Source organism: Pezoporus flaviventris, unplaced genomic scaffold (assembly GCF_033815535.1).
Source record: "Pezoporus flaviventris isolate CSIRO_AGI_PZ_B2104156 unplaced genomic scaffold, CSIRO_AGI_Pfla_v1 ptg000213l, whole genome shotgun sequence".
Classification (NCBI taxonomy): Eukaryota; Metazoa; Chordata; class Aves; order Psittaciformes; family Psittacidae; genus Pezoporus; species Pezoporus flaviventris.
This window is the reverse complement of record NW_026892761.1, coordinates 3703534-3730285: the sequence shown is the minus strand read 5'-3', so window position 1 is coordinate 3730285 and position 26752 is coordinate 3703534. Positions and strand designations below refer to the sequence as shown.

At 42.4% G+C, this 26752-nt stretch overlaps 2 protein-coding genes across 2 annotated transcripts; both read left to right on the top strand.

The window, feature by feature from the left end:
* The first annotated feature begins 182 nt into the window (after window positions 1-182).
* Window positions 183-17520, top strand: SS18L1 (SS18L1 subunit of BAF chromatin remodeling complex). Its single transcript, XM_061441337.1, has 11 exons — window positions 183-452; window positions 3976-4052; window positions 5360-5444; window positions 6284-6428; window positions 9953-10150; window positions 11105-11269; window positions 12177-12278; window positions 12647-12739; window positions 13961-14080; window positions 15007-15134; window positions 15337-17520. The coding sequence occupies exons 1-11, from the start codon at window positions 384-386 to the stop codon at window positions 15361-15363; spliced, it is 1209 nt and encodes a 402-aa protein (XP_061297321.1). The 5' UTR covers window positions 183-383; the 3' UTR covers window positions 15364-17520.
* A 955-nt stretch (window positions 17521-18475) lies between these two features.
* MTG2 (mitochondrial ribosome associated GTPase 2) lies at window positions 18476-24351 on the top strand. The gene is made up of 6 exons (XM_061441270.1): window positions 18476-18690; window positions 20063-20210; window positions 20787-20902; window positions 21547-21765; window positions 22998-23136; window positions 23541-24351. Exons 1-6 carry the CDS (start codon window positions 18514-18516, stop codon window positions 23933-23935), a joined length of 1194 nt encoding a protein of 397 aa, XP_061297254.1. The 5' UTR covers window positions 18476-18513; the 3' UTR covers window positions 23936-24351.
* The last annotated feature ends 2401 nt before the right edge of the window (window positions 24352-26752 follow it).

The following is a 26752-nucleotide window of genomic DNA, read 5'->3' as shown; positions in this document are numbered from 1 at the left end:
GTCCTACGCAGTTGGCGCAGGCGGCGGCTGCCGGCGGAGGCAGGGAGCCGCCGCTCGCCTGCGACAGGAAGCCCGGCAGCAGGGACGCACCATGTGCGGCCGGCGGGGAGGCGGCGGCGCGGCCGCTTCCCGCCCCTTCCCCAAATCCCCGCCGGTGCTCCCCCGGCCCGGGCCGGCGGCGCGGGCAGCGAGGCGAGGGCGGTGCGGAGCGGTGGCGGTGCGGGGCCGGTGGCTCTTTGCGGGGCGCAGATCGTACCATCTGCGGCGGCCCCCCCCCTCCCCGTGCACTGCGGAGAATCCCTGCACGGCAATAGCGGCCAGATAATAACAATATTATTAGAGGCTGGAGCAGATATATTATAGCCACATAAAAAAACCCCACCATGTCGGTTGCCTTTGCTTCTGCTCGCCCAAGAGGCAAAGGGGAGGTCACCCAGCAAACTATCCAGAAGGTAAAAAAAAAAACAGCATGCTTTTATACAGCGGATTTTAGCCGTTTCTTCCGCCCGTGCCCCCGGAGCTGAGGAAGGAGGCGGATTGCTGGGGCGATCAGGAGAACCAGGGAATTTGCGAGGGCTGCAGAGATGGACAGCTGGAGAGAGAGGTGGGGGAAGGAGGAGGAGGAGGAGGTGGAACAAAGCAAAGGTGTTCAGATCGCTGCAAAGAGAGAGCCGGAGGAGGACTTGGGAATAAAATCGGGATGGCACGTTATCTCTGCCGCTCGTAAGGGGGGAAAGGCTGCCAATAATACATTGGGAGATGGCAATGCAGTTAATATGATTAATTCAGGACGGTGTGTCAGCTTCTGCACCCCCAACCCCCAAATCCAACCTAAAAAAAAAATGAATTAAAAGAAAACAGTGAATTTGCAAAGGTTTTCTTTTGTATTTGGGTGCGGAATGTTAATCTCTCTGAAGATAGAGGGAGCACCGCTCGCTGACATCCCTCACACAGCGGTATTTGCGAGGTGCTTATGGACATTTCGTGACAGACAAAGGTTTAGGAGAGGTTTTCTCTGGAGAGCAGCTCTCCGCATGGGTGTCAGGTGGAGGCCGGAGCCCAGGGCTCCCAGCTGGGAAGTTATTGTCTCCTGTTCGGCGGGGCTGCAGCAGGGACCGCACGCACATGCCCGGCGCCCCTTCCTCCCGCAGCCGGTCACGGTCAGCGCCGAAGAGGCTGGAAATGTCAGTGAGGAACGTGCGTGTTTTCACCGCCACCGCTGCTCGTCACCCGTGCTCGTGCCCTGCGCGGATGGGGTGCGGGTGCGAGGAGCGGTAGGAGCGAGGTGTGTGTGTGCCCGGAGCGGTCCAGCGTGAGCAGGGACCGGGGGAAAGCGCCATTGCTACCCCATCAGTGACCGGGCTTTGGTGCCCAGTTAGGACTTCTAAGGAAAACCCCAAACCCTCAGTAGAAGCCTGTGACAGAGCAGAGATGAAGGCAGGGAAACTGCCGCAAGAGAGGCTGGAGAGGGTGCTTGAGTCTCTGGAGGCTGTTTGGAAACTGATCCCGTTTGTGCTGCTCTTACAGCACGTGTGGGATTGTGGAGTCATTGATTTTCAATACTAAAATGTTTCAGTCTTGGTGGATAAATTTCTCCTAACCTCCACGTTGGGTTCTTAATTCAGATAGTTTGGGCTTTGTCTGTTGTGGCCACAGACAAAGGCAGCCAAAGTAATTCAGTTGGATTTTCAAACTCTTTCCTTTTGCATATTCATCAACTTTATGGAAGTTTCAAAACGTTATTTCTTTACAAATAATGTGCAAAACCGTCTTGTGTCTCGGGTACAGCTGCTGGTATGTTACTTCAGGACTGCTGGTATGTTACTTCAGGACTGCTGGTATGTTACTTCAGGACTGCTGGTCGATGCTGGGCTGTTGGCAGTGATTTCTGGCAAGTGATGGTGCTGAGAAAGAGACTTGAAGGCACAGAAGTGGGATGGCTTTATAATCATGTATAGAAATGGGGCAATGAGAGAAGAGTGTAGAAAAGGGGCAGATGCCGTGCTAGAAGCTTCAAAAGTGTATTAAAGTGAGCGTTGTAGAACACATACCTATTTAATTGAAAGATTCTTATTTGCATTTGTGGTATATAAAGATCTTACTTTTATTTATTAGCTCAGTTTCAAGAGCCTTTCAAAGCTGTTACTATTCCAGTACCAACAGCTCCTAAAATCAATTTCACATGGAGAATGTTAGAGCCGTTGGCAATAGAGCAGTGACAGTGATGCTTTAAAATAGTTCCTCAAACAGCATTTGCAGGACAGTAAACTTCAGTTTCTTCTGTGCAATGGAAATCAGAACTTGGTTACTGAGTTTACTAAGTGTACTGACTTAGGAAGTCAGGAAAGAGCTGTTCCTGATTCCTTTATTGGTAAGGAAAATGTTCTTCAGCTAATTGTAGAAGCATAGTCCTTTTCTGAGGAAGATATGTGTAATATTGCTTGGACTCTTGCTATTGAATATGTATCTTAACTGAATGTGGGAACGTTGTCTGTGATGTCTGTTGTGGAAACTGAAAAGGACACGTTTGTATTCTTTGCTGATTCAATATGCAGAGTTTCCACTGAGATGGGTGAATATTCTGCACGCTGCACTGGGAACCAGGCAGGAGTATTTTCCCTTCAAATTCCAGGCTCACCTTGGGTTGCCACGTGAGCATGCCAGGTCCTTGACTGACAGGGTTCCTATGTTCCCTGTCAGGGTGCGAGGCGCAGCCTGCAGACCACAGCAGTGCCTCTGCTCCTTGCCCCTCGCTGGGGAGCTCCAGGGGATCGCTGCAGTCAGTGATGGACAGAGGGGTCCAGCCAAGCTCAGCCCAACCTGCAAAGTACAAGCAAGCACCGGGAGCCGCTGTGCTCTCTAAGGCAGTGATTGAGAGTGCACCAGAAAGACTCTGCTCATTTGCCTATAATCTCTTTGCATGTGAATGGGTCAAGAACTGGTTTTGATCAGAACTTGGATTAATTCACATTGTCAAAACCATCTTATTCTTTCCTTGAGAGTTCTTCTGTCCTGATGACACTGTGGGTCAAAAGCCCAATCTTACAAGCACTTAATAGCAGCGGTACCTACGATCTGTATTATGTAGTGAGTTTTTGCCAGGGGCAAGTCTAAATTTGTGAATACTGTTGTTGTTTTTCCATTCACTCACCCTCAGAAGGCTCCCACATCCACAGGAAAGCTGTGGGAAAGAGGCAAACTGTTGTAGTTGAAATTTGAAAGCAAATCAAAGGGTATTTTAAGCTTATAACTGCATTATAAGTTCATGAAATAAAGGTCAGTGGTCATTCTGTCCAGCGGCTCTGCTCCTCTTGGAACAAGTCAGTCACTAGAATTTATTGTATGAAGCTAAGCTAGCGGCCACTGATAAACATAAATTAACTGATATATAACTACTTTGTGTTTTCATTGTAAGTCCTCTCTGCATTAGGACTGAACTGAACCTCACAGGACATGTTGGGATGTAGTTGTCTTAAATGTGGTTTCGGTGGATCCAGTAATGTGTATTTTACACTTCCTCAGGCTCGGTAGTCTGCACATGGTAGTCCCATGCAGGAAAAGTAGTGGGTTCAAACTGCTTGAAAGTGTGTTTATCACTTGGAAGTAGACATGTCAGCAAAATCTGCGGTTTTGGAAAGGGCGAGTGATGGTTTAGAATGAGGCAGGGGTGTTTCATAGCGAAAGCATTTGCCTTCTTCAGCATCAAAATCCATCTGCCAGGGAAGGAGCAAAAAAGGTAAGCCCCTTAATTCTTCTGTGTTGGGTATTTCAACCGATTCCTTTAAGGAGAACTGTTCGTAAATGAATGAAAAACACAACCTTGTGACTCAACAAAATCATGTGCAGGAACCTTGTAACATCCCAAGGCAACAGAACACCCACTGCCGTGAAAGGTGACTGTGGGGCAGCACAAACCTATGGGACTTCAGTATGGTTCTCATAGTAACGTCTTTTGATCATATTTCTTTTACGCAGATGCTAGATGAAAATCACCACCTAATACAATGCATTATGGATTATCAGAGCAAGGGGAAAACTGCAGAGTGTACTCAGTGAGTATTACGAGTTTTGGAGCATGTTAGAACTTTTGTGTGTATTTGTTGTCAGGAACAGTCCTATGAACAGTTCTGATTATTGAGAATACTTGGGCTCTTTGTTTAGATTCACTTGTATTTATGAATGGATATTGTTCTTGGAAGGGAGGGCTTTTCCTGAAGGATTTGATTATTTAGTGTTTACAGTATTTTTAACTGGTCATTTATTATAATAATTATAAACAGTGATGGTTATTGGACCACTTGCTCTATGCAGATTCATTAAATAAATTTATATATGCAATATAATATTAATTCATTAAATAAAGTAGAATCATGTATAAAGTTAATAACACATTTTCATCAGAAAGTAATTCAGTGTTAAAGATCAGCCATGTGGTTACCTGTGGTTAAAACCATGTGCATGTAGAAGTGCCAGTTTGTATCGCTGCTTACTATTCCTAATCTTTAGTATTTAATAGATATAGCCTTTAGCTGCTAAATCTCAGCCAGAAAAGCAGCCAATCTGCCCATGAAAGGTCAAGTCATGGGGCTGTACTTTCAAGCTACTTGTTTAAGAAAGGCCCCTTCGCTAAAGAAGTCGTGTCACTGTTCTAGCTTCACCTTTCTGTTCTTCCCCACTTCCCAGCCATTTTCCTCTAATCAGAAGACAACTCATGCTAAAAAAGCATTTTTGTTCTTGGAACCCTCCTCCCTGTTTCCAGAGGTTTGACTCCTCACTTTGCTCAGTAGCACAGCTCTCGGTTTGCTTTCGGGTGCCCTTCTGGTCTTTACTATGAGCTTTTCCAGTTCATCGAGAACTGTGAAGAAGCATCAATAGTTGAGGTGGTGCTTACTTGAGTAAACACTCCAGTTGGAGCACTCTTGAAAAAACCCTTATTCTTCCCAGCTTGCTGGCAGAACACAGAGGTTTTGGGTTTGGGAGTTCTGGAATTTCATTGCTCCTAAGAGCCTTGTTAAACAGAGGAAGTGGCCAATTGTTAGAGCAGCTGCCCCAGTGTCGGTACTCAGAGATTGAGGTCCCAGCTTCACAATTCACTCAAAGTGCTTTCAGTGGAGAGAGTGTTTTACCTCTCCCCTCCTCCAGGTTTACCCATTTGTAGAAGAGGTGATGAAGACGCTGATGCTTGATGAAAAGCAGGACAGCACAGATACAGCTCATTACTGTAGCTATTATGACGGTTGAAACGTGGGATAATGTAATTTAACTGATCAGTTAGAAATGGCACAAAAAAAGAAAAGGAAGTTTGGAATTTTCTGTAATGTTAACCCTTTCCAAATGAGCTTTACTCCTTATTCTGTAGATACCAACAAATCTTGCACAGAAACCTGGTTTACTTGGCAACAATAGCAGATTCTAACCAGAATATGCAGTCCTTGCTTCCTGCAGTAAGTACCAATACCATCAGATACGGAAATGTTCTTTGATTTTCTTACTGATCCATGTCAATAAGCCTTTTATTTAGTGTTTCTCCAGCTACAAGTTTTGAAGTGGTCAAGTAGACCCCGAAACAAATCAAAAGTTACTTTTACTGTGTTTAAAACACATTCTTTGGGACATTTGTGTTAATCTCTGTCTCCATAACTGAAGTTCTGTATACTATAAATGGTGCAGTGGTGCAGGTCTGAACAGCCTCCATGTGTTCCAGGTTCATTATTCTTTACCTATTCTAATTGTATTCTTTACTCAGGAAAAAAAAAAAAAGCCACTATTTTATGTGAAAAATCTAATTCAGCATTCGGGCCTCAGTTTGTCTTTAAACATTGTGTTATTCCAGCTAAATGGACTGATTCTGGAGGTATAACTCAAAATACAGCATAGCTTTATGTTTGACAAAGGTCAACTTGCCAGCACGCTTCTGTATCATCATTGCTAATGCATCTCCCTTCTGCAGTTATGTTCTGACCAGCACAAAATGAAATTCATGTCCCTTCCAATGCAAACCATTTTATGATGCTATGATAAGTACAGGAGTATGGCCACAGAAACTGTTACAAGCACAGTTTTAAGATTTTCCCTGAGCTGCCTGCTGGCTTCTCTGTGTCATGCTGAATGTCATTCACACATAGGAGTCAGATGAAGAAAGGTTTAGGCAAGGAAGCCCAGAAAGTGAAAGAAACACATATTTAATTAAGGCAGTTTTCAGTCATAGGCTAATTTGGGGGCTATTATTTTTTCTAATTACAAACCTAACCAAACATTTGCTTCTCCTCCCTGTTATTTGCAGCCACCAACGCAAAACATAAACTTGGGCCCAGGAGGAATGACTCAGAGTGCATCCAACCAATCTCTCCATTCACAGAGCAATCTCAGTGATGCAATCGGGACGGGCCTTCCTCCTTCCTCCCTCATGCAGAGTCAGATTAGCAATGGTGAGCTTTGGTCCCCTTTGTGCTGCTTTGCTGTTGCTTGGCAACAAAATCATTAATGCAGAATATACTTACAGAGCTGTAAAAGATCTCTCCTAACTCACCTTTCAGGCATACGGGGGTTTCAGGCACATGCTGAAATCATCACAAAATGGCTACAGTCAATAATGATGCTGGCTTCTGCAAGGACTCCAGTCTGCTTTGTGTTTCTATAGGGGAAATGAAAACCATCTTTTCCATGAAATGCCTAATGAAAATCACCATGTAAAGATGCATCCAAGTTTTTAGTCAGAAAAATGATATCTTGGGGTATTTTTCTCTAGAAAGTAGAGGGTTTGGCCAGGGTGAAATGGAATTGCTTGCATGGCTAACCACACAACCAAACCTTTACATTGCAAAGACCTTCCAGGATATGCGCCCTCCTAACAATAACTTGGTGTTGCATCAGTCTTTGTCCTCTACAGAAGCTTGCAGAGCTTGTACTACGTAGCCAAAGAGCCTGCACAGGCATTTCACATGAACAAGATAATATACTTTGTGTTTGTTTGTGGAACTGAAACTAATCAAAAGACAAACCAATTGTTTTTACTCTGTGCATTTTATGGTATGAATATATTTATTTGGCAGTTCCTAGTCTTTTAGGCAGTTCTGGTTTCTGTGGGTCTTTCCCAGAGTGACAGAGAAAAAAACCAGTTCCTATGAACAGAAATACCTGATTGTAAAATCACTTTGGAAGGGGGATTCGAGAGCAGATGCAAGCCATGAAATGACTTCTGAGTTCTTAAAAATCCATTTGTGGTCAAGCTGATAGTACCTGTTAAACTAATGGATGAGGTGCCTACTTTAAACAGTTACAGCTTGTAAAGTGAACTTACTGAATTTATCTGGGCCTTCTTTTTTGAGAGATTTATTACCTAGTATAAGTACTATAATAAGTCAGTCAAACATTGGTTTGTATTACTAAGAATCTACATTTTCAGTGTTATTGCTGCTGGTTTTTCTTATGTGCTCCCCAGTTCTTCATAGTAAGTTAGTGCTGACTGAAAGAACCAGCCTCAGAACAGAAGCAGCCAGGGCAGTTTACCTCATGTTGCAGGTTTACTTCATGTTGCCCCAGCCTTATACTAAAACCCAGGCTGAGTTGTGGGGGGTCTCAGGGTAGTTTATTCTCTGCCTGGTCATGAAGACTCCATCACTTGGGTAGTGGTAGCTATTCTATCATAGACATACCAGCCCTGGGAAGCAGACTGAGGACACAGCTACCGTTCAGAGCAGAGCTGTAACTGAGGATGTAGGAGCTTGCCTCTTCTGAGTAGCCTGGGTAACAGCAGCAGTGCTGGCATGTGCTCTGCTGTGAGAACAGGGCCCTCACACCCTTGGGCTTAGGGACACTCCCTTGGGTTGCCAGTCTCTAATGCTACTGTCTCTGTGCCAGCCAGAATTGAGTCAGCACAGTGATGATGCATGACACAGCATTCCTGAGGTTGACTTTGAGACTGAGCGATTCTTTCACATTGGTCAACAATTGTTGGACAGCATTTGGGGGGAAATAGGAATAAATATGCAGAAATAATTCCAATATAGGGGCTCTAGCACTTGTGGCGATTTCTCATCTAATGGCAGTAGAGATGAAAGTCTGTCATGGACACGTAACAGCACTGTAAGAGGGGGAGGAAAAAGGAAGAAGCCACAGAAGATGCTACCTTTTATTCTTTATTGCCCTCAGTCAGGACTGTACAGGAATCACCTCTGTAGAACAGTCACTATGTAACCACACATATGGTAATTGCATAGGGGCAGCTAGGTCAATTGTAATGATAATTCTGTCAATGGGGACAAGCTAAAAAACAACCCACCAGGATTTCAAGTAAACCCCAAGTCAGTGATTCTTCCTGCCACAGCCCTGCAGGCAAAGCCATTCGGTTCAATGAACCAGCAGTGAAATGCAGCTGCCTCCAGACAGAATTGGGCTCAACTGAGAACTTTAACTGTTCAGAAATCAGGAAGAAAGCCTTCCAAAACAACCCCCAACCGCCTTAGATCCATGAAAGTATGAAAGAGGTTCAGTGCTTTGTATTTATCCTACTGTTCTGGTGTTTTTACTTACACACTTTGGGCCATGCTTTCCTATTTTCCCTTACAATCACAAATTAGTCAAACTTTTTGTTTTGTTGCTCTAAAGGCCAAGATTCTCCAAGTTTTCCCACGCACATAGGGTGAGGTTTACCAACACTTGCTTAACTCCATCTCTCACACAAAGCAGCTCTAGCTCTGGTCAAACACCATGTGGCTCTGTGTTGTACAAGCAGAAGTAGAAGCTCTAGAAGACATGCAAAACCTGGAGCAAAACAGAAGCTAGAGCTTGACCTGGCTCCACTGGTTTCAGTAGAGCTGTCTGTCTTATGTTGAAAATGCTGCTTGTATCTCTCCACAAGAGGAAAACATAATAATTTACAGCAAATTTGCCCATTTTGAGGTCTATACAAACCATTCAGAGTAATTAATGAGGTCTGTACTAAGAGAATTAAACACATTTTTCAGAGGCTGTAGATACACTAGATAACTGTGAATTAAGATATCAGAACCTAATACTACAACATGATTCTGTTTCTTCTTGGGATTCTGCATGTCTTCCATTCTACCTACATTAACTTAGACTGACAACAATACAGCTGAATTTTAGATAGATAACAATACACACTATCACATTTTAGAGAGTAACAATGCACAATGAAAACAACTTCCAAAAACTCATTCATAAAAGCATTTACAGCCACAAACAACAAAAAATAAGAATCAGTTTTCCCCCAGTTTTAGTTACCCAACAACAGGATTTTTAAAAATAAGCATACTTCCAAGTAAAGAGCATGATAAACTCAGGACATAACTGGAGCAGTCTGATGGTTCCATACAATGATGCTGGAAAGGGAATACTGTAATGACAGGGATTATTCTGGTGACTTGGGAAATTAATCTTCTGAAAGTCTATGGTACTTCCAGTCAAACTTCAGGGCAGGGAGAGACAGGTTTGTGCTCTGAGAGGGTCCCTCGTCACTTCCTACTCCCCAGCTAAGAGGGCTGGCTGGTGATGGAGCAACTGGACAGAAGCAGCAACGTGCAAAGTGTTTCTCAGCCACTCCTGTTCCTTCCCATTGTCACTATCTGTGTGAAGGAGGAGTCAAGAGCAGGACAGGAGGAAGGAAAGGACAAATTTCAGAGGGCTGGGATGTATCCAGAGTCCAGGTGTTTTCTGAAGTATCTGCAATTACTGGTTTAGGGCATTGCTGCTGGTTTTGGTCTTCCTGTCTGCAGTTCTGTACTGGATTTGGCTGCCAGGAGAAGGAGGATCACTCTAACTGTGCAGTTTTATTGTCTGTAGATAAGAGGGAATTTTAATAACAAGGAGTTTTTTCTTTGGTTTTGCCTTATCAGAAGGTATTTCAGAAAGGGCATGAGGGCTTTAATGCTCACTGTACATTGCCAATAATAGCACAGATTATTCTTGTTGCTCTCTCTAATTTTTCTAGGTCCTAATCACGTGTCTATGCAGCAGTCAGGCCAGAACACCATGCCCACGACCTCTCTGAGTATGACTGTCAGCAGTCATGGAACTGGGCCTGGTTATAGCCATACAGTGCCTGCATCTCAGAATGTGCCAATGCAAGGCCAGGGGTCAATAGGCAATTATGTCTCTCGAACAAACATCAACATGCAGTCTAATCCAGGTAAACTCCCTCTTCCTCCTTCTGGGCCAACTTGACTTTTCAGTGACCTCAGAGGTTCACCACACTGGAATTTGCTCTGTAAATGTTTTCTGTACACGGTGACAAACATCCAAGAGGAAAAGACAACTTTAACATCTCTGAATTGCTGGGTGTCAGGCACCAGCACACGTCAGAACTTTAACTCACACTGACTTGCTATGGTTAGCAGGGAACTGGGGGAAAGAGGGTGCCCTGGAAGTGCACCAGCACTATCCCATAGCCCCTGGCAGCGAATCCCACAACTGTGGATCTGAGAAGCCCCTTTATCCTAGCTGAAAAGCCTGCCAAAGAGTATTACACATTTACTGTTTGTACATTATGACCCCTTTTTTGTTACTTTCTCACTGCTTTCAGGACATAGAGAGACTAGCAGGCAACTCAGAATGAACCTCTTCATTCGTAAGAAGTGTTTACTGCTGAGTACTGAGTGGCATGTCCAATGCTTAAGAATTCTTTCTGACAATAAGAAATGTAGAGATCAAATAAGATGTAGAATGTCAGTTTATTTAAACTGTATAATTATCAGGTATATAGTAAGATGGAAGCAGAAGAAATAGTTGATCAGAAAAGAAATGCAGCAATGAATTAGGAGGTAGCATCAGTTCTAATTTCTTTCTTTAATCCTACTGGAAGAATGAGTATATTATTTTAAATAAACTAATAATAACCAAAGCTAGATGTATTTTTAAATACCTAACTGGAGCAAATGGCAAGAACTGACCATGTAATGACATCCTTTCCGGATTACAGTGCAGAAGAGTTAAATACATGCAGTAGGAAAACATCTGCCCCTGTGGAAAATTCACATCTTTATCGGGATGCATGTTAGCTGAAGGTTTTTAACTTGCTTCTGAAGAGACTAGGGAGACAACTGTCACATCCCTTTAGAAACAGTGTTTTCCATGTGCATTGTAGTGTCCATGATGCACCAGCAAGCAGCAACGTCACATTACAACTCGGCACAAGGAGGGAGCCAGCACTACCAGGGGCAGTCCTCCATTGCCATGATGAGTCAGAGCAACCAAGGCAACAGCATGATGGGTCAGCGGCCGATGGGCCCCTACCGAGCTTCCCAGCAAGGTAAACTCTATTACTGGGTTATTGATTGAGTTATTTTTATACTGGTGATAATTCAGTGCATCCTGTGGGGTAGGCAAGGCACCAGAATTTCCAAGTCACATTTCTGAACAGGGAATCCCATCCAGGAACACAGGAAATCTCAGATGGTGGAAGTGTGATGCCAATCAGATGAACTTGAATCTATTTTCAAGATGTATCTATTTAATTATTTCAGGTCTTTAGAAAACATAATTCTGTCTAAAAGGGATCATATATCTCTAAAGAAAAGATGAACAATTTGATGTACAGCTCCCTCCAGCCACTGGGAATCTTGTCAGTTCTTTCAAATGGTATTGGATCAGCCATAACGTGGCACATTAACAAGGACACATTTCTGCAAAGAAGACATAGTTTGCCAGCAATTAGTACGAAAAATTAGGCCAAGGAAAGGAAAACTCCAGAGGATAACTGCCATGCTCTAAGACCTCTCTGGAAAAAGTTCTAAGAGGTAATAAAGCTGCTAGACTGATTCTAACATAAAGTGAATTTTGCTAAGAAACAAATTAATACGTTAACTCAAATCTATTTAATCCTGACTGTTTTCTTGAGCATGGACTACATTCCTGTGCTTTCTAATAACAACAATTAGTAGATGAAATGTAGCCATTCCTATTGCCACAGAAGTGAGTGGGTTTAGGATGTGGTACTGACCATTGCGTGATTTCAATTTCAAGCAGCTTTTCTGGCAAATACAAATCCATTTCCTTTTTCTAATGAGCGTAACATCTTTACAACTGCTCTGAACATACTCTGCTTGTTCACTTCTCCACTTGTAAACACTGTTTTCTTCATTAAGAATAGAAAATAAGAATATCCCTTAGGAGCCCCTGGGCTCACTCAGTTTGCTCTCTGTGTCTTTGCCTTGCAGGTTCCTCGCAGCAGTATATGGGTCAGGAAGAATATTACAGTGAACAGTACAGCCATGGACAAGGCTCATCAGAACCTATGAATCAGCAATACTACCCAGATGGTAACTCCTCTGAGCTGTAGTACCGTGACTGCCACGTCCTAGGATGTGGCAAGCCCATTATGATTCATTCCCAGGTGAAATGCTACAAAATTCTAATCCCAGGGCATGGCAGCCTGGTGCATAAACACACACATCAGTGCACCCTGCTATCCAAGCTGCTTCAGAAGCAGCATGAAGCCAAGTTTGGATTAGTAAATGCAAGAGATTTATCCATAGATGTGACTTTCCTTCCCATACATTTGACCTCCTACCTATGGAGTCTATTTCTTCTCAGCCACATCTTTGTGCAGCTTTATGATACATCATTCAACAATACATATGTAGTTCTATTAACAGTGTGCCTGATAAATCTTTGCAATTCTTTGTAGGACATGGTGACTATGCCTATCAGCAGTCATCCTATACTGAGCAGAGCTATGACAGGTCATTTGACGACTCTACACAACACTATTACGAAGGAGGTAGGAAAATATATTGCCAATCTTTGTAAAGCAAGCTCTGAATCCCCTAAAATACTAGTGAAATGCTTATGAAAAGTGCAATTTCTGCATCACTAACTGCTGTTCCTTAAGGAGTGACCAGGAAATGGAATTTAGGTATATATGGCATTTTTTATACCAAGACTACACCAGACTGTCCACATGTTGGTACCTGTGTTGTGGGGCAGTCACGCTGTGCAGCTGTGTGGGATCACCAACAACTTGTGTGTAGCCTCATATTCATTACAAAAATGATCCTTGTTTGTAGCTGAGCAGGGTGGAATTAGAGCTACGGATACTGACCTTTTCTTGCAGTAAAAGACTTCTCCCTTACATTAACAAACAGTTTATATAATGTGAATAAAAATGGTTGTATTAAAGTAAATGGTTATGCTGACAAAGGTAAAATGCAGCTAGAAATGGGGTCAGAACTGGCAAAAACTGGCAGTCATCATTCTCTGGAGTAAGAAAGCCCAATGGTTAATTCCAACCAACTGGTTTTAATCTTTTAATTCACCTTACAAATGGTGAAGAACAACGGGTTAAATGAAACTACTCTTTGAATATCAATACTATGAGTTTACCATTTTACCACTAAAACCTCTCAACAGTAGCACATCATAAATTCAGTGATATTGTCAAGATATCTGAACTCTAAATTAGCTGCAAAATGTTATCTTAATTATGATACAGTGAGCAGGCATTTAGGAAAAGCAGTGTCATCTGTGTAGTCTCTGTGCATTTGGTTGTTTCAGGATACTGCAAATGGAGTTTTTATCAAAGGTATTTTAAAACATACCAGTAACAATTGGATAAGTGGTGTTTTGGGGTATGGGAATAAACATCAGTATCTAGGAGAAAATACAGTGGGAGGGTGGCTTCTTGAGAAACCAGCTCTTTACCTTGGCTCCCTTACCTTTGGGACTCTGTGGTTTACTTCTGGGGTAAAAAAAATCCTTTGAGAAACAGGTTCTTTGTCTGTATAGTCTGATACAAACAAACACCTCTCTCCTGTTCAAATGAACTAAAATTCACTACAGAAATAAACATCCTGCTTGGAAAAATGAATCAGCTCTTTCAGAAGAGTATTTGTCTGAGTTCCAGACCAAGGCTACTTCTGTCTTTGTCTTCCTCGTGACTCACATGTACAGTGAAACACCTGCCTCACCTATAACCCAACTCTTTCAATGTTTCCCTCTTTAGGAAATTCCCAGTACAGCCAGCAGCAGGCAGGATACCAACAGGGAGCTGCACAACAGCAAACATACTCCCAGCAGCAATACCCAAACCAACAAAGTTACCCAGGACAGCAGCAAGGATATGGTAAGCAGTCACTGACTGCCCAACTGTTTGCAGTACTTCATCCTGACACATCCTAAGCTAACATATGCTGAAAACTATTTCTTTGATTAACCTTGGGTATTGCATGTGAAGGGATTCTGGGCAGTAACATACATTAGTATAGCACCGCATTCCATGAATCTATCCTGAATCCCTCTCTTTTGAAAGAAAGTTAGAAAATACAGGTTTGCCTCATGTTGTCTTCCTGGTAAGTGCGGGCAGGAGGATACTGCCTAGATTCTCAGGCCTCCTGCACATCTCAGTTCTGCAGTTGACAGGAAAAAATAACATCAACAGTCTGGAGAGTCACTGCTCCCTTGCTTAGAATCATTCTTGCAGCATCATAGGGGTTTTATTCCTTAGTGAGGGGCTGATGTGAAAGGAGAAAAGAGACTTGAGCATGCAGTGGACACCAGTGTGGGGCTTTCAAACCCTTCAAGTCAGCAGTGGCAGAGTTCCCCACTATCATCAAAAAGATCCGAATTTGATGTCTTTGAGCTTTCCTATCAGTTAGAGGCATCTTGTATGTATCCTCAGTCTTCATCAGAAAGAAACTGTCAGCTTATTTAGTACAATATAACCAAATACAAACATCAGGCTATTCAGTACAAAACCAGAGTCCAGAGAGATCAGAATAATCTAAATCGGAGCTTTGAGGCAGGGGATTTCTGGTGGCTCTCCCAGATGTGATGGGACTTGACTGTGAACAGGCAATGTTAACCAAACTGGGACTAGATCATTACTATTACTAACACTTTCTAGTGTAAAGCCAGAGGGGAGGAGGTCTGGGCAAAACCCACTCATAGTTCATACTCATAGAGCTTACTTTGTTACCATCATGTGTTACATTATGTTAAGCACAAGAACTCCCCCTCAAGCCTTAGTAGCAGCTTTCACTGTCTTCTCAGGTCCTGCACAAGGAGCCTCTTCACAGTATTCCAGCTACCAACAGGGACAGGGGCAGCAATACGGGAGTTACAGAGCTTCCCAGACCGGCCCATCCGCTCAGCAACAGAGGCCTTATGGCTATGAGCAGGTAAATCTTCTAAATCTATGCTATGAAAAAGCAGATGCAGCTGTTAGCTCCACTATAAACCTATCTGATAATTTGGTACAGGCATATTGGTGATACTTCGGTGGGTCTTTCAAAATTCATAGGCCAAAAGAAATTGCCTAGCTCACTATTTGTAAACTTCTGATATATTAGTCTCCAACATTTTTATTTCTCTTTTTTATAGGGACAATATGGAAATTACCAGCAATAAAAGAGCATGTTCCTGTGCCAGATTCATTTCAATAGTATCTTCATCTTTTGAACTGGATGTACAGGCAGTTTTGATTAATTGTAATATGTTGGTTACCCCTTAGCACAAAGCAGCGTCTGTATGTGAACAGTGTTCATTTCATGCTGGATATGAAGCAGTGCACTACTGGTAACACGACAGTGCTTTAATGGTTTGATATTTGGTGCTGTGTATAGTACTGTATGTTGATACAATGCAGAAGTTTTTCATTTACCCCCCTCCCTAGCCCCATTCTTGATGTTTCCAAATAGCTTTAGGATCATTTGATCACAGCTGTGCCCTGTTCTGGAAAACAGCCAGGTTATTCTGCAGTCTGGCTCAATACGGAGCCATTCAGTCATGTCTCAGTACAGGGAGTATCCTGTCCTGGCAGGTTATTGATCTTTTTCTAACTGAATGCATTGAAGATTACCTGCTGGCCTCTGAAATCCATGGCTCTTTACTTCCTAAGAATAAAGGTATGGATATGTTCCTTATGTGAAGACAGTTCTATACTATATGATAAAATTAACTGCAGCTTCTGTAACACCTGCCCAAGTCTTACAATTAGGTAATCTGCTAAATCCACATTTCTGTTGTAAAAGGTACAGAAAGAGGATCCAAGCCTATATTCAAGGAAATGTTAATCACTAGAGGCATCTCTTCTATATCCATGTAAACTAAGGTATTTCTACTGTGGAAAGGAAAACAGAAGGGAATTCTCATATCTGCAGCGTCAGCCTCCTAGACATCAGTATTGCTTCATATTGTGCTTAGCTAAGAAAACCATCTAGCAAAACTCCAGTCTTAAATATACCACTCCAAATTCTGTAACTCCCATATCCATTTTCATGCCAAATTTTGCAAGCAGGTGGCTGGCATCCTTCTTTAGTTCTGATTCTTCCATTGCCCGTGTTCGGATTTTCCCACAAGTATGACCATAAATACTGTCACATGATTTGGTCTGTTGTTCTTACAGTTCACCATCAGTTTTTATTTTCCTTTGATATTTTGACAGAAATAGTTCAAAAGTAAAAGAAAAAAAAAATCCATCTTTGTGGCAAATAAGCAGCTGAATTCAGCTTTAATTGCGAATCAGTGTTATGCATATAGAGAGGGGGACTATTAATGGGGTCACCCAGTGAGAGAATATCTATAGAGGGAGAATTTAGGAATAAAGACTAGTGGTATGTAAAAGCCAGTATGGACAATGTGAGTCACTTCTAGGCAGTTTTATACGTTCTTATGAAGTGTTGATAAAAAGCACTTATAAAGTGCTAATGTAAGTGCTGACGGAAATACCATGGCCAAACTTCTCTGATCAGAAGGCCAGGATGACCGCACTCTGTGAGCAATTTTAATGAGATTAACTGCAAATTTACAATATAAATACACCCTCTGTAGGTTGTTCTCCTTTTCTTTACCTGAACTGGTGTATTTATAGGATTTCAGTTTGGGGTTTGAAAAGCCAAGACAACAAGGAAAAGAAGAGATCTCCCAATTCACTGCTTTTTATTTTTCTCTGTAAAGTCTTTAACTGGACAACTAAAGAGTTTACTATTAAATGTTGTCCAAGCACTGCCCATGCTACATTAATAGTTTTAATTACTGAGTAAATAGTGGGTCCTCATTTCTCTCATCTTTCCTGCTGGTGTTTTCATACAAATAGCAAGGAACAGCAAGGAAGATTGCTTTCTTTACCATGTTAATATTACAGGTAGCCAGAAGAATGCAATATTGCTCTTTGCCAGCTTGGAAATATGCCTTTTATGTGGTTTTTTGAAAGCACTGAAATACTGTTGAGAGAATATGAACACCACTTCAAATGAAACAGCAACATTACATCAATCTGAAATGTCTTACATTAAGAACTCCGTGAATGTTGTGTATATAATGTATTTGAAAGAGCACTTTGGAAATAGTTTGTACATTTATTTCCTAATTTATACATGATTTTTGGTGTTAATATTTTTATTGTTAATAACAAAATGTTTATTTAATGTGTTGTCCATTTTTATGTATTAATGTGGAAACAAAGTGATGCCAGCATTTGGACTTCTTCCATTAATTGTATCATTTTCTGGTTTGTAATACAGAATGCTTGAAAACTGTTTAGGTTAAATATTATCTGAGAATGAAGTTGGTGGTACTTTTCTTATGGCACAGAGTTTTGAATGGAAACAACAGATACAGGGAAGTTCTTTCGAGGTGCACCTTCTCCCCTGCTTCTCTGGTATAACTTCCTGGATGATTATAGACGACAAAAGCTTGTCCCAAATTCACATTATTTGATATGTGAAGATCAGCCGTTCCGTGTGTGCCGAGTGGATGTGAGCAATTCATAGAATGGTTTGGGTTGAAGGGACCTTAAAGCTCACCCAGCTCCAACCCCTGCCTCGGGTAGGGACCCCTTCCACTGGAGCAGCTTGCTCCAAGGCCGTGTCCAACCTGGCCTTGAACACTGCCAGGGATGGGGCAGCCACAGCTTCTCTGGGCACCCTGTGCCAGCGCCTCAGCACCCTCACAGGGAAGAGCTTCTGCCTAAGAGCTCATCTCAGTCTCCCCTCCGGCAGGTTAAAGCCATTCCCCTTGTCCCTTCACTCACAAGTCCCTCTCACAGCTCACCTCACAGGCAGGGCGGAGCAGGGGCACTGTGCCACGGTGACCGATGGTGCGGGAGGACTCCTCACGGGTCTGGCTCACCCGCAGCCCCACGGGCGGCCCGGGCACAGGCGTTATTGCCGGTGACCGCTGCCAGGGGGACAGCGACTTCTAGCGCCGTAAGACGGAAGCGGGCAGGGCACTCCTGGCGCCCCTGGAGGAAAGGGATCCCAAGACCGAGCCTCGCAGCGCTGCGGCCTGTGGGAGCACGGCGGGATGGGGCTTTCCCCGAACGGGTGCGTGAAGGGAAGCCGAGAGCTGCGGGGTGGAAGCGGCGGAGCGCGGCCATGGATGCGCCTTCCCGCGCTTTCTCCACAGCAGCGCGGCTGCGATTGCGCCTGCGTGCGACCGTAGGGCGGGCTCGGCCCTCAGCGGCGGGACAGGTCGCGGCTGCGCTCCGGGCTGTTCCGGCGGCTGCCGGAGCCCTCCGGTCCCGTTCCGTCTTGTCCCGTCCGGTCCCGGAGCCCAGCCATGCTGTCGCGGTGCTGGGCCGTGCTGGGCAGCCGGCCGCTGTGGAAGCCAGTCGTTCTCCTCAGCCCGGTGCCGCTGCCGAGGGGAGGCCGGCCGGTGCCTTTCTCCACAACGTGCGTGAGGTGCTCGAAGAACAGGCGGCTGAGGCAAAAAAGAATCATTTCGGAAAGGAAACTGGTAAGTCCTGAAGGGAGTCGGCTGTCAGTTTGCAGTGCGTGCACAGGTCGAGGGAGCAAAAAGCCTTACATAGCTTTAAAGCTAAGAGGCTGTTTTGTGTCTCACGCATAGCAGTCAGCTGCCAAACACGCAGCGCTTTATGTCGGAGACACGGCAGGCCCTGGAACGTTTTTCTTCATGTTCGTTTTCTAATTAAGCGTCTGTGGAAAATCTTGTTTTCTAATGCTCTTCCTATGTACTTCCCATTTAAAGCACTAGTTTCCTGTCTCGCCGTGTGGTGGTGCCAAATGCTTTTATAAAAGGCTTTTTAAGAAATCACCGGTCACAGTATAACTGATTATCGGTAGTTATTTTTCCGGCATCATAACATGAAGACGACTTTTCCTCCCTCAAATACTGTTTGGCCTGTTTAAAGTGACCCTGATTACTTATTTGGACTTCTTCCATTATTAGGAAGTCCCTTAGTAATGGGCAGAATTCAGGTGTTACCACAAGTCAAGGTCATACTATCTCTTTTCATCCCCATCGTAAGCAATTTCACCTGCCTATATGAGTGTACTTATCTAATGTTTTGCCTTGAGGATATCAGCCTGCTTCCTGGGGATGGGTCAGTATCATCAAACCTATTTTGCTGACAGAAAAGCTGAAACATAGTGCAGTGTAATCAGTCAAATCTGAAGTTAATGTTGGAAATAGTGCTAAGACGTAGAATTCTCTTTATATATTTTTAGCAACTGGTTGGGCATAAATTAAGATTCCCTCTTCTTGCGTTTACAGTTGTGTTTTATTCTTTGTCTTTAATACTTTTCTTAGTTGTTACAAGATTGAAGTTTGCTTTAATTTCATCACCTGTTGTAGAAAGCAGTGAATCAGTCAGAATATCCTTCCCACACATGCACTATGCCCCTTTTGCAAATTTCAGTTCAATTTAAAGAAGTAAAAAGTTCATGTATATATTTTTGATTGTTTTCATGAGTTACTGAGTGTTTTTTATTTATAGTGTGGGCCCTTCCTTGAGCTGCTTGCCAGCATTATATGACTGTATTAACAGGATGCTTTCCCTGTTGTTAGTTCCCTTCATGTGAATTTTATACCTCGGATATCTGAGCTGCTGCATTGGTTATATCAACATAGCCTCAGGCACATACTTTTAATGGGGTTCTTAAAAATACTTAAAAAGCAAAATTATTTTTCTTAGTATGCTGTATTTGGCTGATCTCTGAATAGCAGCAGAATTCCAGTTTCTTTGTTTTTTTTTTTACTGTTGAATGGCCCCCGTCATGACTCAGAACAGCAAGTCTGCATATTACTGAGTTTTGCAGAACATTAACTTCTTAGCAGATCACTCTGATAAACTGTACTTCTCTTCCAGACCCGCTACTTTGTGGATCACCGGAGAGTGCATGTGGTTGGAGGACGAGGAGGAGGAGGAGGACATTCTTTTTATAGTGAACCCAGAAAAATATTTGGAGGTCCTGATGGTGGAAACGGGGGTGATGGGGGTCATGTCATTTTGAAAGGTAAAACTTAGTAAATCTGTTTTGTTTTGTGTTGTCTTATCCCTTAACACACCCCCACCACCCCAGCAAAAACAACCCTACAGGCATGGTAAATGTCAAAAATGTGAAAATGGGTGTTTCTGTATAAGATGGTTTTGCTTTTTAAGCGTTGTCCTGAGCTGTGGTAACAGGGACATAAATGCCTTAGAAAGCATTTTCATAGTCGGAGTATTTTGCAGACATTTTGGTGGCTGGTGCCTGATTATGTTATGATAAGGCTGGGATCTGAGCAAATTTTAAGATGGATAAAGCTGCTTCTGCCTCTGCCCTGCTGCAAAATCTATAACATGAATTTTCCAGAGCATTTTGCAATGGTTGATTTTTTGAATGACCACTTAATAAAGTGCATGGTTAATAAACAAATAGTAAAGGCAGTTAAACTTCATCTTAACTTCCCTTAATATTAGTAGTTACCTCATATGTTGAGACAGTAAATAGGATATTCATTCATGCAATACTTTAAAGGGAAAGAATAGTCAAGAGGTTGCTCTTCTGTGCCTGTTCTGCTGTTTAAAATATGTGCATTTTGCTTTGCAGCTGACCAGCAAATGAAATCACTTTCTTCAGTCCTCCCCTTTTATCAGGGTTTCCATGGAGAGAGAGGAGGAATTAAAAACTGTTATGGAGCTAACGGTGCATATTTGTATGTTAAAGTAAGTAAATGAAGTTTAAACACATGCTGTTGTGTTAACTTTGTGTTAACATTGCTGCTTTTCAAGGTTATTGTGAGAGAATCTCGTGTGTTTTTGCAGGGAGCTGTGTGTGCTGTGTCTGCTAAGACAGGGCTGGTTGGCACACAGGCAGATCAAGCTGCTTGTAAAGGTGTTTTTAAAAATAAGACTTCTTTGGAAGATAACATCTGGCCAAAACAGATACTGTCCTGATTTGCTCTACTTCTATAGGTCATACTCCTAAAGGAGTCGTAACACAGAACTTCTTCAATGGGAGCAGAATTTTTCTTTCATACTTTTTTTTCTCCAGCATGCCTGTTTTGGTTATGAGAGGCAGTATGTTTCTCAACTCACTACTGTGCTTAGGCTGCTTTTCTCTCCTTTCTTGAAAGAAAGAGGGTTATGGTTCTGTTAACATTTGAATGGACTGCAGATGTCTCACCAGTGCTGTTTGGGTTCAGAAGGTGTCTTGTGAAATCCACTTCTCTTTCTGGATTCCTAATCTTGACAATATGAAGGAATGATTTTCAACAAATCTGAAGTCGGCTGATAAGGGATCTGCTGAAGACAGTTCTGCTGCAGACTTCAAGTTCAGTTTAACACTTGGCATCTCTCTTCTCTTTAAGGTACCTGTAGGTACACTGGTTAAGGAGGATGGGAAAGTTGTGGCTGACCTCACTCAACATGGAGAAGAGTATGTTGCAGCTTACGGAGGAGCTGGAGGGAAAGGTAATCGCTTTTTTCTTTCCAATGAAAACCGGTCTCCAACAACATTTACTCCAGGAGAACCAGGGCAGGAAAGGATCCTCCATCTGGAACTAAAGACAGCAGCTCATGCAGGACTGGTGAGTGTCACTGTCGGTTCTTCAACTTTCTTAGCATTGTAGGATGACACTTGACTGACTGAAGAAATAATGTCTGATAACGTTTTTGTTAGTCACTTGGCTTGCTTGTTTAGAGATGCAGCTTGATGCTTTCTTGCTGTTGCTTGGTAGAAGGATGTCCAGAGTGATTTGCAGAGCTGTCACTCTCTTGATCCTTGATGTCATCCTCCTTCTGCTCAAATCAAAACTATGTATAGAAAAGCAGTGTGTGAGACTGATCAGTGATTAACAGACTTGCTGCTGGTGTACAGGAGGCTCTGTCTGCTGATTCTGTAGGTAACAGCACAGTATGGAGAGTTCTTCTAAATTAGTTTCTGCTTTCTTGTGTTTTTTTTTTAAACCAAAATTGATAAATTTCAAATCATCTTCTGTTTCATCCTTATGTTTTTCTCTTTACAGATATTTAATGTTTTACTTTGTTTGTTCCAGGGTTAACATCCTCTGAAATAAAATACACTATTTAGACATGAATGCAAAATCAATTTAGGGTTTATGCAGTTTTCCTATCTAAGCATGTAAATGTTTTAAGGCCAGCTGGTAAAGCTGTTAAAATGATGCTTTGCTGCATAACAGCAGTTCAACAACTGCAGAATAACTGTCTGGTCTAGCAGAATTTTGTGAATTTATATTTAGAGACTAAGAAAAGAGTTGGCATTGGTGGATCAGTATGTGTAATTCTCTGACTGGTTGGACACATGGAAATTCTTGCCTTCTCCCTGGAAGGCCAGGTTTCAATTTAATTCTTTGATGTTGAGTCTATGAAGAGCTGTGAAATCCCAAACTTGTGTCTTACTTATAGGCCAAACTGAGTCAAGGACAAAGCCAATTCTGAATTCTTATGGAAAATAATAAATAGGAGTTAGAAAACACAGATAAAATGAGAAGTGCTGGATGAAGTGTCATAACGTTATTTCAGGGTAAAAGAGCCCTCTTGGTTCTGGACAAAGTAAATACTTAAGATGGCATAAAGAAAGTTAAGGGGATCTGTTTCATGTTCATGAGCAAATATATTTATCATAAATCAGGATTTAGGAGCAACAAAACATGAAAACCAGGGTGCTTTTCAGAGCTAAGTATGCAAAGTTAACGTTAAGTTCATCCTGGAAAAACCTTGCCACATCTGTAGAAGCTTACAGTTGGTTTTTATTAGGATTAGCCCAGAACCTTGGCTTTAATAAGTATTTATGTTCCAGGTGGGCTTTCCCAATGCTGGTAAATCATCACTCTTGAGAGCAATCTCCCGTGCCAGGCCAGCAGTGGCTGCCTACCCCTTCACAACCCTCAACCCTCACGTTGGCGTTGTCCACTATCACGACTATGAGCAAGTAGCAGGTCAGAACTGTAGTACACTGTGTGTACCTTGATGGCAATTTGTGTCACTGTGGTTGTTCTTTGCAGTACTGCAGAAGTAAGTTTAGTAGTTCTGTAGAATTCTTGTTGGTTCTAAGGAACTTCAAACAAAACAATACTGAAAATCCATTTCACATTCACTTATATGTGCCCTTAATAGCAAACTAGCAATGTGTGTGTTCTCTTCTCTGGAATGAACTCAATTTGGGTGTTTTAAAAGGTAAGAGCAGCTAAACTTATTGTGAGGTGTTGGTGCATTGAGATGTAATTCTAGAAATACTTGTACTGTCCAGTAAAAAACTGGCTTGGGGTTTCTTTTTGTTTGATCTTTTGTTGTTGTTGTTGTTGGATATGTTGGATTCACTGTGGAATTTCTCTCATTGTAGTTGCTGACATCCCTGGCCTAATAAAAGGTGCTCATCAAAACAGGGGTCTCGGGATGGCCTTCCTAAGGCATATTGAACGCTGCCGCTTTCTCTTGTATGTAGTGGATCTCTCTGTGTCTCAGCCATGGATTCAGCTGGAAGACTTAAAATATGAACTGGAACAGTATCGAAAAGGATTGTCTGAGAGGCCTTGTGTTGTCATTGGGAATAAGATTGACCTTGCTCAGTCCAGGATCAATCTGCCACTCCTTAAAGAACACGTAGCTGACCGGGTCATTGCGTTGTCTGCATTGACAGGAGACAACCTAGAGGAACTGTTGTTTTGTTTGAGAGAACTGTATGATGCTTATGTGAAGACAGAACAGTCACGAGGGGAAAGCCCAGTCAAGTGGTAGGAACCAGAACTGAGAACTGTACTGGAAGGAGGAAAAACCCCATAATTCGATTAGATTGCATCTGTGTGGTTTGGGTTTTTTAAGTGCAAGGACCCAGCATCTGGAGTTGTTCTGGGCTGTTGCATTGCAAAAATGTTTGTTCCTCTTTGAGATGTCTCAGGTGTTTTACAACAAAATTTGACAACTGTAATCATGTTGGGTGTTGAATTGGAAATGTGGATCTCATTTGGCATTGGATGGTTAATTATGGAATGAAGAGAGTACTGTCTAGTAGAAACGACTGAAGCTCAGGATCTGCAGGAGCTGCTGCCTTGCTTTCTGGATCAGAGTGAAGTGGTTCCTCCTTTTCACTAATCAAAAAGTCTGAAATAAAAATCAGGTGGTCCCATAACCACTTTCAATCGTCTTCTCTTAAACTCTTCTCCTGTTTTTTTTTTTTTGTGCTCTCAGAGGAGGTGCAGCTGCTCTGTGTCTTACGGGGGAGAAGTGTGAAACAGTTGCAGTTAATCATTAAAATGATTTTCTCCTTAGTATGAATAATTAACTGTCTTTAAATGCTGGTAGCAGCTACTTGGCTCTGTAAACTAACCAGGGACAGTCATTTGAGACTCACTTCTGAGTACTCCAGTTTCTTTTTCTTCCAGATTCCTCAAGGAATCTCAAGCAATGTTCTGAGAAATAGGCTTAAATATCCCAAATTAAAGAAATACACAGTTCTCTGCCCCCCCCCCCCTTTTATTTTTTACTATGTCATTTTGTGGGTCCTGTTTTTAAATGTTGGTTTTTAGGAATTCAGAAATCTTTGTTTAGTACAGTGAGTCTTTGCCCTCTCCTCATGCTAAAAGACGAGCTGCTTCTGTGTACTCCCATTGTGTTTTGTGTGAAATATTATCTTTATAGTGAAAAGCCAGTATTTATCAAAGCTTTTTCATAAGGGGCCCTGACAGACTTGTGGACTGCTGAGACACAAATACTGAAGTAGCCAAGAGAAACAATTGTTCTTGAGCTTTTATGTGTTTCTTGATTTTTAAAGCAGGTTAACTTTGCCTTCTGCACCAGCAGTCTGGAATTATAGACCTTGCAGGTACTTTGTCACATTAATGAAGTACAAAGTAAACTCACCAACACCATCATAAAATAGAAAGAGGTTTGTGAGCTTGGCTTTGGGATTTGTTTTCCAGGAAATACAATAGTTTTAAGGACAGTCTGGTACATAATAAAACATGCACCTGTCCCTTATCTTTGATGGAGTTTTGTTGGCTTGCAAGTAAGGATTTCATTATGTTTAAACTACAATTGGCTATTTTCTACTGTATCAGCAGTAGTGGGAATTACTGGGTGAGTTTAAAGAAGTCTGCTGTAGTCTGTAACTTCTTTCTGCACACTGCAGTGAAGGGGCTAATTCTCTCCGCTTCTACCACTTTGCACACTTTGATTTCATCTGGTACCCTAATGCTTCTAAATGGTGCATCCTTAACAGACTGGCTTTTCCCCTGCCTGCCTCTGGCTGGGAAGGGGCAGTGTTGTTCAATCTCTGAGTTAAAGCTCAGCCTGCACTCTCCTGCTGTATGAGCGTTGGGATCAGCTCTGTTATTATGGTTATGAACTAGAGCTGACTTTGCCTGTGTAAGAAAGAAAGTACATAACCCTTCTTTTTCTTAAGAGTAGCAGAGTTTTATTCTGAAAAAGCACAAGGTTGATTGAAATACCTGAATTATTAAACAGAAACATGGGCAAGAAAGGCTATTGCTTCTCCTAAATTCACATTCTGAGTATTTCTACCTGTGATCGGGTGTGGAAAGTAATCTATGCATTGTAAGCAGTGATATTGGTATAAACACAATCGGGGAAAAAAATGGGATTTAATATTAGTTTCCAAAGTCATTCTCATGTTTTGTTTCATACTTGCTTCATCCCTGGCATTTACCAAACTGAATTATATAGAAGTTAACATTCAGTTCTGCCTTGTTTGGTTTTGTGCAGCATTTTTAGGCTTCGCTGTTGTTTTTCCTTCTATTGCTACATGTTTTTCAGACACAATTAATAAAACTAAGAGAAGATGGCCTGAACACAAAAGCTGGTGCAGCTTTTTTGCAGAACATTTGACACCTATAAACTCTTTGTGATCTCTCTGGTTGTATTTTAGTATTTGGCAGTCTGAAAATGATAGGGGCTCTTATAAACACCTCTGTACTCACAGGAGCTTTCACCCTTCTTAGTGCTCATGCAACCTCAGTTTGTAGAGTGGAGAGTGTTATGTGTACTGATGTGCAAAAAGCACAGCAGGTTATTAGACAGCTCCAATTGATCATGTAATTGGTTTCTTTGTGAACATTTCAGCCATCTGTTCTGAGATGACAGCACCAAGTTCCTAACCACATGCTTACAGGGCTCAGAGAAGCTTTACCGTAGGACACACTCCTTCATCTGTCGATGAAAAGCACCAAACAGCTCAAGCTTTAGTGTTGGAACAACTGCTTGTAGAAGCTTGAACTTACTGTAGTTGATACACAGCTATACCAAATGAACTGACCTCATGCTGGAGGTCCCTGTGGTAATGGCAAATGGGAGTGTGCTGCTCAGCACAGCCCTGAGTTAATAGCTTGGGTTATTTCTCCACAGTACTCCTTTGGGCTTAGCATGAAGATCTCTTGCATGCAATTCTAATGATGAGGTAGTGAGGATTAACCTCTGGTTCTGCTGAAGATGAGATATTTATGAAGGAAACTGATGTCTAGGACCAGAGAATAAAAAGAACCAGGTTAAGGGGGAGAATGACGAATCATTTCAGAGAAGAACCGTGTTCTGTAGGATTTC